The sequence below is a fragment of the Diplotaxodon limnothrissa genome, linkage group LG14 (assembly GCF_057381915.1).
Source record: "Diplotaxodon limnothrissa isolate DT_005_m linkage group LG14, D_limnothrissa_male_GT1.1, whole genome shotgun sequence".
Classification (NCBI taxonomy): Eukaryota; Metazoa; Chordata; class Actinopteri; order Cichliformes; family Cichlidae; genus Diplotaxodon; species Diplotaxodon limnothrissa.
This window is the reverse complement of record NC_140609.1, coordinates 33,677,310-33,697,878: the sequence shown is the minus strand read 5'-3', so window position 1 is coordinate 33,697,878 and position 20,569 is coordinate 33,677,310. Positions and strand designations below refer to the sequence as shown.

General features: G+C 38.9%; 1 protein-coding gene across 1 annotated transcript in view; it reads left to right on the top strand.

Annotated features, from left to right (window-relative positions):
- cadm2b (cell adhesion molecule 2b) overlaps positions 1 to 20,569 on the top strand; it is a 168,376-nt gene that overhangs the window by 129,534 nt on the left and 18,273 nt on the right. The window contains exon 3 of the mRNA XM_085370717.1: positions 12,099 to 12,248. Within this exon, the coding sequence (XP_085226843.1) occupies positions 12,099 to 12,248 (150 nt within the window). The remainder of the gene's footprint in view (positions 1 to 12,098; positions 12,249 to 20,569) is intronic.

The following is a 20,569-nucleotide window of genomic DNA, read 5'->3' as shown; positions in this document are numbered from 1 at the left end:
GCATCCAGTGACGGTCAGAGTTAAAACTTCCTTTTAGCAGGAAGAACCCGGAAGTAGAACCAGCCTCAGGTTGAATTGACCAGTTGGGTTTGGAAGAAAGCAGAGAGAGAAAAGATGAGCACCCTAGGATAAGATTCTCTCTGGAGTTTTCTTTAGACCCTGGTCTCCCTAATGGAAACACAGATAGTTAAGGGTCATTCATCCTGAGTCAGTCCTAAGCACAAGTTTTATTCTTTGAAATGCAAAGTTTTAAACCTAAAGTTATAAACCTAAATGTTTTGTCTTCCATTCAACATTTGGAAACTCTAGGAACCACAAGGTAGCCAGATCTGGTCTGAAAGAGAAATGTTTCATTGGGATAGACAATACGAAAGAGGTTTTCCAATATGATTGAGATATATATATATATATATATATATATATATATATATATGTATGTGTGTGTGTGTGTGTGTGTGTATGTGTATATATATATATATATATATATATATATATATATATATATATATATATATATATATATTAGGGGTGCAACGATATTCGTATCGATATTGAACCGTTCGATACAGTGCTTTCGGTTCGGTACGCATATGTATCGAACAATACAACATTTGTAATTTATTTTATCAACTTTCCTTCCGACGATGCTGTCTGTGTTGAGCGCTCAGTGAATCTGCGTTCAACTACTCCGCCTAGGCTGCACTGTCGAGCGCAGATCCACTGAGCGCTCAACACAGACAGCATAGTCAGAAGGAAGAGCGCAGGGCAAGCTAGCAAGACACATGGACCTCCCCCACCCTCATTCAGATCTGGCGTTTGGAATTATTTTGGTTTTCATGTGACGTATGACCCTGAAGGTAAGCGAGTCATGGACTAAAGTAAAACAGTATGTTGGATGTGCCATGCAATGCTCAATTACATGGGTGGGAGCTAGTGTGTTAGCGCAGTTAGCTCGTTAACGTGTTGGCTGTCTAGACCCACACACGGGGCGATCGGCGGTAGCTCGTTAACGGAGATTTGCCGTGTTGTGGCGTTAAGGTCATTTCAACGAGATTAACCTGAAAGCACTAGTGGGAACACAACGAATATGACTGCACATTTACGCCGACATCATCCTAGTGCAAAGACAAGTGGAAGCAGAAAAAAAACAAGCAAGCATGCTGCTAACTTTAGCCGAGTCATTTAGACAGCTGTTTAATATGCTGCTGAGAATATAGCCCAGAGGAAGCGGATAGTATAGCTTTTATTTTGGAAAGAGCCATTTCTCTGTAATAAACTCTCTTTTCCAAAGATGAGTGATTCCTCAATCAGATACAGGGCTCGCAATATCGCTAGCCCAACGTCCTGGGGCTAGCGATTTTTTTCAGTCGGGCTACCAAAATCTATCTCTGCCCTGCCCGTCGGGCTATTGTAGGAAGGAAAAATATATGTCAATGCTTTTGCATTCTTTCAGAAATGTAGCTGGGTAATTATGTCATTGGCATCTGTGAGCCACTGTCAATATGTGACATATTGAAGTCGCGTTTGAATTTGCGCTTGTTTTTTTGCTTTCACTTTGCAATCGTGCGAACTGTGTATAGAGAGCGACAGCACTGATCTGTGAGTGATGATAATTTGCGCACCAATTCCTCTGACATCGTCTTATTAATCGTTAGCTTACTATGCAAACATGACAAGTGAAATCTCCCACAGCAAGCTTAAACATGTGAGAGGTTGATTGCGCAGAGAATCGCTGAGCTTATGTGAGTGCGTGTGTAAAAGCAGCAGGATATATATATTTTAGTTCTGCTGAGCCAAATAAGACAGGTCAGGGTGAAGAAGTGACAGCCAAAGAAAAGCTTACCACAAAACGGAAAAGTTATGACAAATCAGACTATAAGGCAAAAAGAAAGTGCAGCTTTATGGTTTCATGGACAAAATAATTTCTGTGGCTGCAATATGACGAGCTATATAACCAGGGCTGCACATAAGTGGTCCGCAGGTGCGCATTCGCTGTCAAAATAAAAAACACGCACAAGGGTTAGGGTTAAATTTAAAAACTGTACTTTTGAGTTAAAATATAAATTTATAATTTTAATAAATGAAAAATTAAAAAGGCATGAACATTTTTTTTGTATCGAAAAAATATCGAACCGTGACACCAAAGTATCGAACCGAACCGAACCGTGAATTTTGTGTATCGTTGCACCCCTAATATATATATATATATATATATATATATATATATATATATATATATATATATATATATATGTATATATATATATATGTATATATATATATATATGTATATATATATGTATATATATATAAAAACACCCAGCACGCCCCTGCGGGCGGTTTATCCTTCAAGCTCGGGTCCTCTACCAGAGGCCTGGGAGCTTGAGGGTCCTGTGCAGTATCTTAGCTGTTCCCAGGACTGCGCTCTTCTGGACAGAGATCTCCGATGTTATTCCCGGGATCTGCTGGAGCCACTCGCCTAGCTTGGGAGTCACCGCACCTAGTGCTCCGATTACCACGGGGACCACCATTACCTTCACCCTCCACATCCTCTCGAGCTCTTCTCTGAGCCCTTGGTATTTCTCCAGCTTCTCGTGTTCCTTCTTCCTGATATTGCTGTCATTCGGAACCGCTACATCGATCACTACGGCCGTCTTCTTCTGTTTGTCTACCACCACTATGTCCGGTTGGTTAGCCACCACCATTTTGTCCGTCTGTATCTGGAAGTCCCACAGGATCTTAGCTCGGTCATTCTCCACCACCCTTGGGGGCATCTCCCATTTTGACCTCGGGACTTCCAGGTTATACTCGGCACAGATGTTCCTGTACACTATGCTGGCCACTTGGTTATGGCGTTCCATGTATGCCTTGCCTGCTAGCATCTTGCACCCTGCTGTTATGTATATATATATATATATATATATATATATATATATATATATATATATATATATATATATATATATATATATATATACATACATATGCATATATATATATATATAAACATACATATGCATATATATATATATATTAGGGGTGCAACGATACACAAAATTCACGGTTCGGTTCGGTTCGATACTTTGGTGTCACGGTTCGATATTTTTTCGATACAAAAAAAATGTTCATTTGTCATTTATTAAAATTATAAATATATATTTTAACTCAAAAGTACAGTTTTTAAATTTAACCCTAACCCTTGTGCGTGTTTTTTATTTTGACAGCGAATGCGCACCTGCGGACCACTTATGTGCAGCCCTGGTTATTTAGCTCGTCATATTGCAGCCACAGAAATTATTTTGTCCATGAAACCATAAAGCTGCACTTTCTTTTTGCCTTATAGTCTGATTTGTCATAACTTTTCCGTTTTGTGGTAAGCTTTTCTTTGGCTGTCACTTCTTCACCCTGACCTGTCTTATTTGGCTCAGCAGAACTAAAATATATATATCTGTCTGTGAAGGTTCTCAGTCATCCAGGTCATCGTAGTCAAATATATATCCTGCTGCTTTTACACACGCACTCACATAAGCTCAGCGATTCTCTGCGCGATCAACCTCTCACATGTTTAAGCTGCGGGAGATTTCACTTGTCATGTTTGCATAGTAAGCTAACGATTAATAAGACGATGTCAGAGGAATTGGTGCGCAAATTATCATCACTCACAGATCAGTGCTGTCGCTCTCTATACACAGTTCGCGCGATTGCAAAGTGAAAGCAAAAAAACAAGCGCAAATTCAAACGCGATTTTAATATGTCACATATTGACAGTGGCTCACCGATGCCAATGACATAATAACCCAGCTACATTTCCGAAAGAATGCAAAAGCATTGACATATATTTTTCCTTCCTACAATAGCCCGACGGGCAGGGCAGAGATAGATTTTGGTACCCCGACTGAAAAAATCGCTAGCCCCAGGACGTTGGGCTAGCGATATTGCGAGCCCTGTATCTGATTGAGGAATCACTCATCTTTGGAAAAGAGAGTTTATTACAGAGAAATGTCTCTTTCCAAAATAAAAGCTATACTATCCGCTTCCTCTGGGCTATATTCTCAGCAGCATATTAAACAGCTGTCTAAATGACTCGGCTAAAGTTAGCAGCATGCTTGCTTGTTTTTTTTCTGCTTCCACTTGTCTTTGCACTAGGATGATGTCGGCGTAAATGTGCAGTCATATTCGTTGTGTTCCCACTAGTGCTTTCAGGTTAATCTCGTTGAAATGACCTTAACGCCACAACACGGCAAATCTCCGTTAACGAGCTACCGCCGATCGCTCCGTGCATGGGGCTAGACGGCCAACACGTTAACGAGCTAACTGCGCTAACACACTAGTTCCCACCCATGTAATTGAGCATTGCATGGCACATCCAACATACTGTTTTACTTTAGTCCATGACTCGCTTACCTTCAGGGTCATACGTCACATGAAAACCAAAATAATTCCAAACGCCAGATCTGAATGAGAGTGGGGGAGGTCCATGTAAGGAGAGCTTAACTTCTGTCTCGCTAGCTTGCCCTGCGCTCTTCCTTCTGACGATGCTGTCTGTGTTGAGCGCTCAGTGAATCTGCGTTCGACTACTCCGCCTAGGCTGCACTGTCGACCCTAGGCAGAGTAGTCGAACGCAGATTCACTGAGCGCTCAACACAGACAGCATCGTCAGAAGGAAAGTTGATAAAATAAATTACAAATTTTGTATTGTTCGATACATATGCGTACCGAACCGAAAGCACTGTATCGAACGGTTCAATATCGATACGAATATCGTTGCACCCCTAATATATATATATATACATACATATGCATATATATTTGGTTGAGAGGAGATTTCGGAAGTGATGTTAAAGTATGACACTGATTTAACAGTCTGAGCTTGTATGGCAGGACACCTCAGAGCCTAGGTGTCCTAACAGGGAAATCCAGTCATCTTTCATCTTGAGCCTGGACTTAGCAAGTGCCAAGAGCAGTGCCTGTGCTACTAAAGCTGCACTCTGACTCATAAGAGGCCAAAAGTTCAGAGAATGTAGCTTGGGCAAGACCTTGATGCAGAAGTTAGGAACAAAATCTTATCATCAATCAAAAAAAGAGAAAGAAAGAAAGGAAAAAGAAGGGAATGGCTGCCAAAATGTCTGAAACAGCATAATTTTATTTAGCATTTACACACTGTTAGTTAAAACCTTCAGTTCCCATTTAGCCTTTTCATGCTTTCAGTCCTGAAAATAGCATTTCTTTCTGACTTAATTGCAGCATTAAATACATTTTCAAATAAAACACACACTGTTATGAAAGATCTTAAAGACTGTAAAGATGAGAGTGAGACAGGTCCTGTAGTTATGCTGTAATGTACCCTACCTGCACAGGAATCAAGGTCACTAAAAGAAAACATTTTCATTTCTATTTTTGCTACTCTCAGAGACACCTTTCATCTGTACCTTCTCTCAAATTAAATGATTCATAACTTTGAGTGGAATTTTTTAGAGGTCTTTTTCAAATGTGTTTCCTTGATGTTTCGTGAAAAACACACATCTTAACTGAATATCTGTTTTTGTCATCACCAAGAATTGCCATGAAAGGATTTTCTCCATAATCATTGAGATAAAAGCAAGGTTAGTAAGGAGGTTTGAATCAAGGCTGGGTGTCTTTAAAGGAGCCAGACTGGATTGTAAAATATGTGACAAAACCATTAGTCACTGAGTTATTTACAACAAAGAATATAGTTGGTGAAATCACCTCTGTGACCTCTTTGAAGAATTTAGTAGGTAAAATTTCAGGTTCACTGCTGTGACGGGGTATTTATGACAGCATGTATTAATTTATGATGAGGTTGAAAAGATTTTCCAAAGCAAGTTAAAGAGAACCTTATAGGATGTTACTATCACAATGTTTTTCTAAACCTTCACACTGACCCGGGAGCTGCCTGTATTTGTCTTGTGCAAGAGACAGCAAGCTGTTATTTTTTTGTTCTTTCCACCACCAAATACACCCCACAAGAGGTCTTCACAGCTTTTAATTAAATGGAATATTTTTACACTGCGGATATGAAACTTCCTTTTCTCTCTCAACGTGGCGGCATATAGGCCACGCAGTTTAGACTTAGGCAATTAATTACAATTTTGTCAAGTGACAAGCATTAATTACTATGTTCCCAAGAGTATATTGTCTAGTTAAATAACATGTAAGCTTACAATGAGATTTAGGTTTTATTTAACATCTGTCTATTTATCTATCTGATTATCTGTCTATCCATCCAACATCATTTAATTTGACCTTTTGAATAGCAGCAAACAAATGTTTCCATTTTTGTTTTATAGCAATTTTATAATTATAATATGTTGATGTCTGAGTTATCAAACACTTAAAATATAGATATATGCATAATTAGATCATCTACAGCATACATTCAGTTCTCACCATAAATCCATGTGATTTGTAGACAAACTCTTACATAGCATTTTGTTACCGGCATCACTCTGCGAAGTTACTGTGTCTCATTAGTATGCAGTGGGGTGCTCAGAACCTCTAAAACCTCTATTTGCAAAGAAGTTCTTGTAAAATCAAGCACCAGAGGTGAACTTATGGCTTGATAACTGCCGTTCATATGAAAATGAATACTTGTTTTCATTTCTTAATGAATGGAGGCATTTTTGCCACTGTTTTTTTTTTCCCTGAGTTATTTGTTTTCTTTTTATCCTGCCTGCAGTTTATAGTTTATTCTGCAGTGGTGTGCTTGACTGCTCTCCAGCCATTCATCAAGGCACTGCTTTCCATTATTTGGTGCAGTCAGCTGAAACTGAGAAAGGCTTTTGGGGTGGTACGGCTCATTCTTCCTCCACCAACTCTCTGTTCTCCCAGACAGAGACGTTTCTGGGCTTTTTCACCTTATGGCCTGGATCAGTGGTCGTTAGACGAATCAGTGAAATTATATATGCAACACTGTTCTCCAATGGTTTGGTTTTCTGACCTAGTTTCTAAGCACGGCATGATTTTCCATGAGTATTATATCAAAACAGTAAAACGAAATCTACAGAAATAGTGATAAAGGGCTCAATTTACATTCATCAGTGAACCGTCTTAATCCTCTATTTAAGTATAGTCACAAAGACTATCTTTCTCATATTCACATTTTCTAGATACCCACCAGATCACAAGACTTGCAGAATCAATAACCTAAGTATCATATTCTTGGCTTCTAATATTGTCAGACTGAGATTCCATCAGGCTATGGTCTGGTCTGAGCTGCATTCTGATAACAGCATGAAAAGAGACTGGCTGAGATGAAATGAAATAGTTTATTGCTAATGTACACTCAACAGCCAGCCATTCTGCACATCTGTATTCATATTTGTACTCTACACCTGCTGTACAGACCTCATCCCTCATAGAGATGAGAAGTACTTGCATCCAGCCTGTGTTTCAGCAGACATCTGTTCCTTTGGTTCCGCTTTAAAATCTAATCATCAAATATTTGTGTTTACAATGAAGACGCTATCCTCTCTCCCCATTTACATTTCTACCTAATTTTAGCTGTGCAGGTAAATATTTGATTCATGAGGCAGTGTCACTTGATTCTGCATGAAAGTTAATGCCATGGTTGAGAGATGTGTCAGCAGCATTCTGACTGTGTGAAGCACAGCAAACAACTTGACTAATCTTGTGTTTGCTGACATTGTGAGTGATGATCAGTGTCCTGGTGGCCCACCTGAATGTGGACCATAAGCTCTTGGCTCAGGGTGATATTCCCGGTTTCAGCTTTTTCTGGCCTCTTCGCTTCAGCACAAAAAAAAAAAAAAAAAAAAAAAAATATATATATATATATATATATATATATATATATATATATATATATATATATATATATATATATATATATATATATATATATATATATATATATATAGCAGATCCACATGATCACTAAAATATATATATATATATAAAGCTATATTGCAAAATGGGAAAGGGCTACCAAGGGACCAACTGTAGTTTAAGAGGTAGGCCCATAAGCAGACTGATGCCTTAGAGATATTTTTAATTAAAGCAAGGTCACTATGGCAAAACAATAAAATCTTGGACTTTAATATAATAAATTTTGAGTGAAATGGGTTCACTCAGTTAAGGTTTCATTATTTTATGTTTTTAATCTTAACCTCCCTTTCTGCAGAGCTGTAGGGAGGCTGGATTGGAAAGCGGGGGAGCGAGAAGCACCCATGACATCAGATATTGACTTTAGCACTCCATGGTATTCTCACATAAAGAAGCAGAGTATCCAGTTTGAAAAAGCAAACATTAATGGTATTCATGTATCACAGGGCAGCAGTTAGTTTCATCAAGACATCTTGGGTCACTCAATCCTCACCTATTCACTGTCACGGCAGGCAGGTTGCATCCTGTCTGCTGTGAATATGTGCAAGCTGTCAACCTTCAGCTGTAACTGCCTGAAAATAACTACCCCCCTCTTTTTCAGTATAATACACCTAACCACTGAGAAAAGGATATAGCAATGCCCAGTATTGAAGTTCTTTAGCCTGCAGAAGTGAAAAACGTTGTGTATAAGGGTGGCCTATCCTCCCCCAAAACATCTTGCAAAAGTGCAGGCTTATTCCTCATTTCATCACTGCACTTCACGGAGTCGTCTTGGCTCATCAGTAGAGCAGACAACCTTAATACCTCTATTACTTCTACAGTTTGTTTTCATTCACTGGGAAATACAGCCATGACTCAACACAAACTACACATCCTTGCTTACTTTTTTCAATATTTTTTCTTTCATTCATTTGGAGACAGATAATACTTGACAGACAGACAGACTACTGGACTTTTTAAAATTTGACTCCAATAAACCTGTACCTTTGAAAAAATCTTATGAAAGCTTCTGCTGTTTAAAAATAATTCTGTCTTTATTTCACTTCCCACTTCATATAGTCATTTTTCTAAATAACTAAATGCTCTGAAGCTACAGTTTTTAAAGGACTCCAATATTTATATCACTCTGTTTCTTATTTCCATCAAAGAAAAGCGAATACAGCCTTTGTGCTTGTAACAGTGTTTATCTACAAAGCATAATCTGATACTATGAAGATTCACGTCGATGTAGCTTGTACTTTTTTCCCAGTGTGTGCCTGTGTTCTTCTTAGGGAGATGTTCGATTAGGCATCTGTCTGTCCACTTCAACAGTGCAGTAGTCATTAGAAAAGACCCTGCACACCGATCATTTTACCTCTGCTCAAGTGGAAGAAGGTCACCAGACTTTATTACCTTAAGTACAAAATGCACATCGCATTTTTCATTGTGCCATGTATTTTATGCCTTGTTCCACTCATTCTTTAACTTTAGCAGATGCTATTAAAATGATGGGATTTTAGTAGAAGGCAAAGCAGTATTATCACTGTCATCACACCATGAGAGTATGGCTGAGACAGTATGCCTCAACATACCAGGATCCTGAAACTGAAACAGCTAAATGCAGTTCAGCCATTACTTATTTATTTAGACCTGTGTTTTATCAGCTGTAATGTGCTAAAATTCTTCAGAAATAGCCTATTGCAGGCTTTAACAGATATTAAATGAACAGTATCTAAATTCTTGCATGTTTTTGAAGACGGTTATAATAAGGTAATTACAAGAATGCTTAATTATTCTCCCTACCTTACCTTTAAAATCCTTCATGGATACATGTTGTTACACACACCTCTGTGCACCTGTAGTATGCTGCTGAACCATGCTTCTTTAAAGGTTAGTGTACATGGTTGCACAGGACAGTGTAGTATCCTTTTAGCGGTTTGTGATTCATTGACTTTCTAGAATATTGTTTGCCACTGTTCTGTAGAATTAAAGCCAGCCGCCCTCCACTCACAATCTCAAAAAAGAAAAAAAGAAGAAGAAGAAGAAGAAGAAGAAATGAAATACACTCTGTAGCTGGCACTGGGGATTATGTTTCCTCAGAAAGGACAGCATTTTCTCACTCTAGACTCCTACAGAATGTCAAGACAGTGGAATTTCATGAATTTATTAAGTAAAGATCAGTTAGCTCCAGTGCACCTGAACCATGAAAACACCACCAAAAACAGCATAGCCATACCTCTGAATATGTGAAAAGCCTTTATTGGCTTGACAGGCATAATTAAAATAAATTTTAGGGTTTTTTTTTACTCAAACTGGGGTAAAACCTGAGGGACTGACAGTGATATTTATTACTGTTTGGGTTTTTACCTATTTTTATAGCATTCTCTGTGAATAGTGAACAGTATACTCTGGAGACATGCAGCAAAGATACCGAAGAGATTATATGAAGAAAAAAAAAAGCTAAGCAGAAACTGACAACAACACCTCCACATGGTACCCCCCACACAATGTATTTGCATCAGCATTTCCTACCCAGCTGCATTTGAATTATTGTGATGATGGCATTTTTAAGTCACATTTCATTAGTAATTTGAGCAATAATAATAATAATGATGAGATTAAATGATGCGGCAATACACAGTAATAATAGATGATAAAAGCCAATAATAAATGATAAATCTGTACAAATATCAAAGAAAGCGTTTAAAAATGCATTTTGAGAAGTGTTACTGATTGAGCAGTGAGCAGGTAGTTGATCAATAAAGCCACTGCCACAATATTAAAATCAGCAAATGTGTGCTATTGCGTTGGTCCCTTTCTTGTTGTTAAAACAACTGGTTCTCCTATCGGAATGGACACAAGAGCTGTGGGGGTATCATGTGGTCTCAGCACTGGAATATTGGTAGCAGGACCTTTAGATCCAGTCGATTAGAGGGTGGAGCACTGCTGGTGGAGACTGATGTGCCATTGCTTTTTCTGCAACAGACTTTATGCAGGATGCGTCAAGTTAACATCCGCATGAATCCAAGCAACTAAGGTTTTCTATAACAACATTGCATTGCAACAGCATTATCAGTGTTATTCACCTCACCTGTCAGTGATTTTACTGCCGTGGCTGATGTATATGGTGTATATGTAATGTGTGTAATTTGGAATATTTTCCTATTACTATTTATAGTCAGCCTCACCTTCACCTCTTTCTGACAATGGTCTCCATCAGGACAATCGAGGTCAAGGAAGGTCCACAGACCTATGGCTGTCCCAGCCTCTTCTGCTCCCATGTGTGAGCTGGACTAATGAGGCAGACAGCTGCTCCCGTAGTTGAAATGTCCCTGTGGTGAACTGTACCTGGGAGAGACAATGTCACCTTCAAATTCAGGCATATTACTGTACTAATGGAAACCAAAGCAGACGTGTAAAATCAAGAGAAAAAAATGTGCAAAGATTAGCTTTTAGACAGTGAAATGTATCCAGGAAAAGGCGGTACATTAGTTTCAAGCATGAACTCGAAAGCTTTATTGCTTTAACACAATTTATCCTTTAAGGGTATAGCCTGCTCAGGCTCATATTAGCCTACACTTTGTCTTATCACAATTCCCTACGAAGGAGTATTGTTTTAGACATCTGTTTCTGAAGCTTGGCAGAGTTCAATAAAACACAGGCGGGATAGAAATGCGTCTGCAATGTAATTAGGGGACTATGCTGAGACGACAAGTACAAATGTGGAATAAGAAGGTAAAATCCAGCAAGGCTGAGTGATTAGGCCTCATTTGGATGTCTTCTACACACTGACGAGCGGCTGTTTCAGGGCACGGCAGTCACTCGGATCGAAGGCCCACGGTGTCTAGGATTATGTGTCAATTTACCACCCAGCTGCAGCTATACACTCTACAGCAGAACATGACTACCTCTAATTAGGCCATGCTACCAATTAGAGCCCAGCAATAAGGAAGCAAGGAAAGCACTTTGGGAGATTAAAACCTACCATTGTTTCCACGATAAAAAATCACTGTCTTCTACAGCTGTCAAAGGCTGGGGACCATGACAACCAGGCTCCCATTAAGCTATCTTTGGTTTACTGTGATGTAATGAAGACGTTAATGGAACTGGGCAATATAACAGAACATTAAGTTTGCAAGGTGTCAAGCCTGAAATGGTACATTAATGTGATTCTGTGAAAGGACAGTAAAAACTAGCCCAATACAGCAATCTATTCATGTCACAACCATGACCTCAAACTGTGTTTTATAATCCTACAGGTATCCTGGGTCAGATCCCCATAACTCAGAATGTGACGGTGGTGGAGGGGGCCATAGCCAACATGACCTGTCGTGTGGATTACAATGATAACACTTCCCTCCAGTGGTCAAACCCTGCACAACAAACTCTCTTCTTTGGGGACAAAAAAGGTAAGTAATACTTACAGGGAAAATGCTTGTGATGATTAGATAATGAGATAAAGACATCTTAGGCAGATTATATTACAAGAGTCTTATTCATTAATTTTTTTTAATTTGGAGCATTCAAAATTGCCCCTGCCTGCAAGCACGCTGTTTGACTGAACACGGGGAAAAAATGATACGAAAGAAATAAATGCATCACTCGTAATGTTGAAGGAGACTATTAATGAATGTGTATCTCCATTGATGTCCCAGGGCACAAACTAAGCAGAAATAGACTGCTTTTGAATTGCACTTTTGTAATCATGAAACACTGACAGTGTTGTTTACAGCACAGTAATGCCTGTGGATTGTAAGATGATTGGGCTTAATTAGTATTTTAGTTGCCCTACATTTGTATAGCTGTTTGTATGTCACTCTGGAAAGGAAGTACAGTGTTGCAACCTTGTGAAACACGGCCTCAGCCAGAATGAATTATAATGTGCTCTCACCAGCCAAATCCAATTTAAAGGTGACAAAAAGTCCAGAGTTGATAAATTGGAATTGGGGTGAAAGGGAGTAACATTGGACTGGTATGGAAGGGCTGGGGTGTTCATCTTTCAGTGTTTCTCACAGCATATTACCCATTTCATTTATGGTGTAGCTGCTAATACAATATCATTGGTTCAGTGATTGAAGATGAACTTTCCCTTTGAATAACAATTGATAAGAGGCAGAGATGCCAGAGTGAACCAGCAGAATGAGAGTCACAGTCTGGATTGAAGAAATACTTTCTCCCTCACAAGTGATTGGATTTAGTAATGAGGTCTAAGGTGTTTTATTAGATGAAATTACTTCCAAATACAATTAAATGAAAGTTAACTGAATCTTAAACAGATGCTCTTATGTGAATGGTGTAAATGTGACCAAAGGATCCGGTCTTTGAGCCAAACTGTATTTTTGGAGAGAATAATAGTTGTGGTATTTTAACATGTCAAAGATAAAAGCCTTTAAAAATCATTTGGAATGGATTTTAAATGTTTCTGATTACGTCACTTTGATATTTTCCATCACATAATGCAAATGTTTTTTCCCTCCCTAGATTACACAGTGTGACTGGCTGCATCATTAACAGTTAAGGGCAACAGCTGGCTGATAATATACATTAGCTAGTGCTGTAGCTCATGCTTATAAAACATCTTACAATGTAGAAATTCATAATATTTGATGGGGCGTTAGTTTAGGCCCAGTGGCCATGCATGCCAGTCGGCTATTAAGCCTGTGGAAATGGGAAACTGCAATTTCTGATAAAAACATTTTAAACACAATGGCATAGTGACACGACAACAATGATATTTTTGTTTTCTTACCTTGAGGCAACTGTTGTTGTCTTTTGGTGCTATATCAATAAAATTATATTTTCACGTTTGACTTGTATTTCCATTGCAACTTGACTTTTATTAGACTTGTTAGACACCTATAGTTTCAAATGAACCAGATCATACCTGAAAAAGACTTTATTATCAAGCGATGTGACGTGATGAATCAACTTCTTTTTTTAATTTAACATAAATGAAACCAGCTGGCTATAATATGTTCCTATCTCCTGTGAGTGCAGAGCTGCATCTACTTGTAAATCTGCAATGCTGTTGCTTTAAGCATGTAAGGAGAGCTTGGGGAGCACAATACGTGTGAGCCATTTTGCCCTTCTTGGGTAACAATTTATATTGGATGACAGAATCCTTTTCCTGAGCAATAAGGATGACAAAATGAATATAGTCCATTCAGCAGAGGTTGCCAGGGCTAAGTGTGGGAACACTTCCTCTTCATCTCCTACAGCCAAATGAAAAGCCTTATTGGCACAACAAATACGATGCCTGTGAGGCTATCAGGACAAACTGGAGGCGTGGAATGACACAGGCTTCATATGACGAACAGGGTGGGACACCTGGGAAGAAATCTCTGCTGTGCCAAATCACCAGTTAATTGCTTGGCAGAGGGCTGCAACTGTCCTTCTTCTGCCGTTTGTTGTGCCTTGTTGTAGAGCCAATGAAAAATGTTAAATTCAACCTTATGCTACCTTTCAGTCCAACAACTAGCTACAGACTGGTTGAGCTTGAGGCAAGCTGTTCTCTCCCTCTCATGAACAGCTGCTTGTGGACTGCTGTCACGGAGTAATTTAGATTTTTGTAGCCCTTCTTGTTTCTAGTGTTTAGATTTATGGCTTTATTTTTTTCCTGATGTTCTGATAGATATCTCCTTTCCTTTGTGCTTGTTGTCTCTGTGTGCTGTCCACCTCTGCATACTATAATCCTCTTGGGAATCCATGACAACATGGCCATATGTAACCATTTGAAGCTCATGCAAGTTCCCTTTATTCTCTCTTCACAGAGAGGATGGGGGGAGTTTGTCATTGTGCATGTGTAATCCAAAGGCGATTCAGCTTTCACCGCTTTTATGTGTGATTCTGGATGCATAACACATAGAAGTAATGATGCTATGAGGCATATTTTTTGAAATCTACTCTTGGTCATTCCCTCAAGCTTGGTATTAAAGATAAGGGCATGTGTCTGGATGTGTTTGGAGTTTGATCTAAAATTGTGCGAGAGGAAAAGGAGTATTAAAATGACCTTTTAAATTCCTTTGAGAAGTTATAGCAGAGTAAAGTGAAACAACTAAAAAAAACCTGACATTCCATATTCAATTGAGTTTTACAGCTTCTGGGTAAAGTAAGACAAAATCTGATCTTTGCCCGAGCTATAATTTGTTCCATTTTAATTCAGGTCTGACAAATTAGATTTTTTTAAAACTGCATTACAGCCAAGGACAAAGGGATTTCTGTGTCTTTCAAAAACACTGAATATCATAAATCTACTCCAGTTTAACAGAACTATATGTAGTGTGTGCAATGTCTTTGGAATTATTATTGACACTGTTTGTTTCAGTTACATCAGTTATGGCCAGGAAAAATACTTCACTTAAAAAAACACATCTTCCAAGGCACAGCTTTCTGATTAGCCACTCCTATGGTAAAGGTAAGTTATTTGTAACTGTTCACCCTTGCCAACATGGTTTACTGTTATTAGACGACAAGCAGACGTGAGCAAGCTGTATTTGGTGTTATAATACAATGGATCACATTAAAGGATGCACTCTTGTGCTTCAGTTTTGTGCATCATTTTTAGATCTTTTGGCTGATAATTGGGTTTTATGTTACTAGAATGAAAAACTTGATAGCATGCCAAAAAATAGCAAAGATTTGGAACAATAAACACCTATGATCACTACTGTACTGTATTAAACTCTGTCTAGTTGCTAGTTAATGCTTTACTCTGGGATTTTACAAGAAACCTTCCACTTCTTACACAAAAAATAGTTTTTCTTATCCAGTTAAATGAACATAGTCTTTTCACATTACAGATCGGCAGTACTCATAACCCTAACGCCAACATTAACATTATCATTTTATTATTAGCTATGGCCACTAGCCGCTACCCTAACAGTGGGCAAAAATAATAACTGTTTTAATGATGGCACTAATTATGCACAGTTTTTCCCCAGAGTGTCTGTAACTCATAGAGGCCTGGCAGTTTTACAACTGCCTTGCCAAAGGGGTTTGAAAGAAACCATCAGGGGCTGTTGGTATAGGAGACCATCAGACAAAGTGCAACCACAACTTTGATCTCTGGAACTGTGGTTGCACTTTGTATAATTTTTCTTTGTTGTAACATCTCACACAACTTTCACATTTTGATTTGCATGATTACAAAAATGTCAGTCACAAAAAGCATTTAATAATCAACTATTGTTAATTATTTCATGGTGAGTATTGTACTTAATCCCAAGAATACTCCAGTTGACCTTTGGCTGATTTAATAACAACATGCAGCAAAGGAAGGATCACAACAGTGCATAATTAGATTATAAACCCACTGGGATTCCTTAAATGAAACACAATTCCAGCAGTGCATCATGCAAAAACTAAAACTTCTCTACACAGCGATGGTGTGACAAACCTACAAAAAGGATAAAAGATTAAACAAGGCCTAGGTTGCAGGTAGGAACGAGACAGTGCAATTGGTCACAACTAAAGCGATATGTATTATGGGCGAGAGAGCCGATGATATCTCATCCTGTCCCATAACAGGCTCAGTGAAACCTTGAGATTGTTAACCTTGCTAGATTTCCACATCCGATCCATATGTGTTGGATTGTCTCTGCATATTTGTCTAAAGCTGAACACAGCCCTCTTCTTATTTCATGCCAGCTGGCTCTTTGGCATGCGCCTCCTCATCCATTATGAGCATCTGAGTCTTGGTTGATTGTTGCCACCTCACAGGCTTCAGACAACACTAAGGCAAAGACCAGCATTCAGACAAACCACAGACCTGAGACAAGGGAGACAGATAGGCTTAATAGCTAGGCCAATGCATCCTTCATTTATTAGGCTGATTAGTGGTTACTGAAAGCAAACAGCTCTGTGGTGAGTTGCCACAATGAAAAAAAATTGATTTAGACCATATGTCTTTTGTAGAATTATCCCTTTCATATGCTGCTGGAGTTTAAAATTACTATTCCTGAGCAGGGCAAATGAGAACAGAGCTGTCTTTTACTGTCTTCATTATGATTAACTTCACTTTTGGCTTCTGTGAGAAAAGGATAAATGTAAGCAGCAGGGTTGTAAAGAATGGTAATGACATCTGTGAGGCATGCAGAATGGAAACAGAATATTTTGTCAGATATGGGAAATATGAATAATGCAATTAATGGAAAGCTGCTGCAGGTTGCATGTCAAAGGCAGATAGCAAATTGCTAATTTGATCTACAGCGCGTGGAGCAATGTAGAGCAATATACGGCATATACATGCCATAGCAGATTGTTAAAGACTTCTCCCCATTTCAGTTCCATCTCTCAGAAGTTCATGGTTCTTCATTCATGACATTTAATTGGGGCATTCAGTCTGGATCATAAAGGTCACAAAGCAAAATTGATCTTAATTGGCTTGTAGTGATCAAAATGCTGTTATGTGCTAAATGAATGCTCTAATGTGAGCATTAAAACATTCATTAGCTTGAGAGAATGAAGGATAATTACCAAGGATGCAATTACTGGAGTGAGCACCAATGAAAGCCCATTTAAGCCTCCTTTCTAGAAAACACATATTTGATGGTGTGTCTGTTATCAGCAACTGAGTGACACTTACCTTTAAAATTCCAGTTGAACTACATATTATTATTAGTCTCATTATTGCTATTACAATTATTATGACTGTAGTTCTGTATACTTCATTCATAGACTTAAATTATAAGATAAAATAAAGGACATAAACATACAAACAAAAAACATTTAAGTAAGATGTAAAAGATCAAAACATAGCACGATGTTAACTTCATAAATGTAAATGTCACATAATATTTTTCCTAATCTTCTTGGGGAACTAATTTTTACATGTGACGAGGCATAGATTTGCTGTTCCCAGTGTAATTGGCAGCAAACATTTAAAAAGTGCCTCATGGCCTCAACTAATGTATTTCTTTGGGGACTAATGGGCTTTTAAGTGTACTCCTTTACCTCTAGCTTCACTGAAATGTGAATCTACCATTAGGGTACTCTACACTAAGCTAAGATCACTTCTGTGCACAGCTACTCTTCTATGCACTAAATGATGATCTGTGCCACACTGCACTCTAATGTATAAAAGCTACTTTCAGGTGCTCCCTTATTCACAAGGGGTCACCACAGCAGATGGTGCCACATGTTTGATTTGGTACACCTGATGCAACCTCAAAGGGATTTGAGCCTCCCCCTGGTCTCAGTCCAGTGAACTTTCATTTGTTAGCTAAATATGTAAACCACTGTACTATGAAACCTCTCATGTATAACTTATAAGTATTTAGTGTAATTATCTGTTGTATTTAAAGGCCCTTAGAAGTTTAAGGTCCAACTGAAAGAAGTGAAAAGACTACATTGTAAACTATTACAATTATATAATCCTGCTTGGTACTTGTTTTGGTCAGGATTTAATCTGGAGAAACTGACAGCATAGATGGAGGAAATTCCACAGTGTACGATCAAGTTAAAGCTAGTTAGTTGAGAAATGGACAAAAATATATTAAATCTCATTATTCACTGCATGAAGAAGGTACGCAACATAGCTGCTGGAAAAATTCCTCCCTCTTTGCTTAGCTCCCTCAAGTGCCGGAAATTAGTCCAATTTGAGCAGCATCTGCTCTGTGGGATCTTTGAAAGCACGGGCAATGACAATGGCCCTTTGGAACAAGGCTCTTTCCTTTTCTTAATTGCAGCCACATGTGTTGTGGGAAAGAGCCCCCTGCCTGCACCACTATAGACCTGGAAGACATCCAGATTCGCCCACACAGTCACCGAGCGTGCACAGATAGCAGCAAACACACTCTAATTGCAAAGAGTGGAGCCCCTGGCTGGAGAACGGGTAGGGGTTAGTTGCCAGGATCCTGTGTTCTCGCTTAAGGAGAGCTAGTGCTTTCACATTTCAGTAATAGCTCAAAGTGGTTACAGGCCATTCAAAAAAGGCCAAATGGGGAAACAGTACACATGTAACATATTTTGGCTGAACCCAGGAGCCATCAGCTTCCAAGACTAATGAGTAGATGTGGAATCTCATTTAAAATCAGAACTGTCGGTGGATACTTAATTGTTTTGAATTAAAAACATTTTAACACCCCTCAGTGTTGTGGAAACGTGAACGCCATGTGATGATTGCTCTTCGAGGCACTTTTATTTTTAAGGTCATTGCTATTCTAACCAGACCGCCTGTTCTTCTTATGTGTGTCAAAACTGGGCATCAGGTTATAGTTTCACGTGTTAAAACCATTTTTGGAACATATTACCTGCAGGTGATATTCAGTAAAGTATGCCTAGATTGTTAAAAGTAAATATCAAAAACTTTGGTTATGCCCATTGACCTCACTTTGGTCTTCCACTGGTATGGTTGGTAGTGCGAAGGACTGTCAGGGAAATGAGCCAAACATTACTTTGCATCAAAAGGGCAAAGCAACAGCGTTCCCTGCCCTGAGGGAGAACTTGGGTGTCAATTTTACTGATTTGAGACAGCCTTGGTAAGGCCTCCATCGCAGAAGACGTACGGCTGCCATGCTATTAAGCTGCCATCCTGCAAGGCTGGAGCATACACAAGGTCAGGGTGCAGATTTATGTTTGTGCCTTAGCAGAATGAACAGCGCAAGAGCTGTCTAGGGTTTGGGGGAAATGAACCTTTTCATCACATTGATTTCCTAAAGCACCTGGAAAAAAGCTTTGTCAGCCGTTGGCATTTGGGTCTGATTGTGACAGATCTGGCCACATTCTAGGCCTCCAGCCTGGATTGGATTCTGGTAGTATGGTTTCCTGGCCATATGCCGTTTGAGTAATAGATAACCCCTGTCTTTGGGTTATTCAAACCTTTGTACATCTCATTCTATCAATATGTCATTGACCCATGTGTTGTGTAGTACCAGTGAATGTCTAACAAAAATGCATCAGTCATGACCATCTTTTATTCAACTATAAGTTGTTTGGCAGCTTTTGCGTGGGTTCAGCCTATCAGAACAAGTAATTCGGCTACTGACATTTAGATATATTTCAATTCCGAATATGGTGTTGTGCAGAAGATACAGAAAATGAGCTGTATCCAACTTGGTCCTTTAAATGTCATTTGAAATTATCACTGGTCTGTACTGTACTTCGGTCACTGTTTGGTATTTAAACTGATAGCCTATCTATTTAGTAGCAGACTTTGTTAAGAGGTTGGTTTTATTTCCACTACGTAATTTTTGCGAATAGCAGTCTTAAATTTAATTGTCAGAATCCAACAAAATTGTGGTTTACCAAAGAAATATAAAGAAAGTCCCCCTTGGAGTATAATAGAAATGATTGTTACTGCATTTGTTGAAAATATGTGTAAATAAGCCACTGTGGAGTTCTAAGGGTGCTAATGGTGCAGATTGGAAGGAGGCTAACTAATCACCATGGAGAATCAGCACTTTTAATTATTCTTGTCGCCCGTGAAGAAACATAATTTCAAACTAATCGTAGCTGCTGTGGTAAACCACACATTATTCTGTATTTAAACACCCAGATTGTGTGCTAGACGTAATTTTAACCAAAAAACACCAGCTTTCTCTGACCAGTTCCCTTTTACATAACAACAGCAGACCATTTATCGTCATCTCAGAGATGTTTAAGGAGCGGGGGGGTTAAGAAGAAAAGTTGGCCTGTTTCTCCTGACTTTCTTCAGTGCGTTGCAGAGATAGAGGGATATGGGCCAGGGGAAGACTAGCACTGTATGTCATCTTGTTGAAAGCTTTGATCCTCC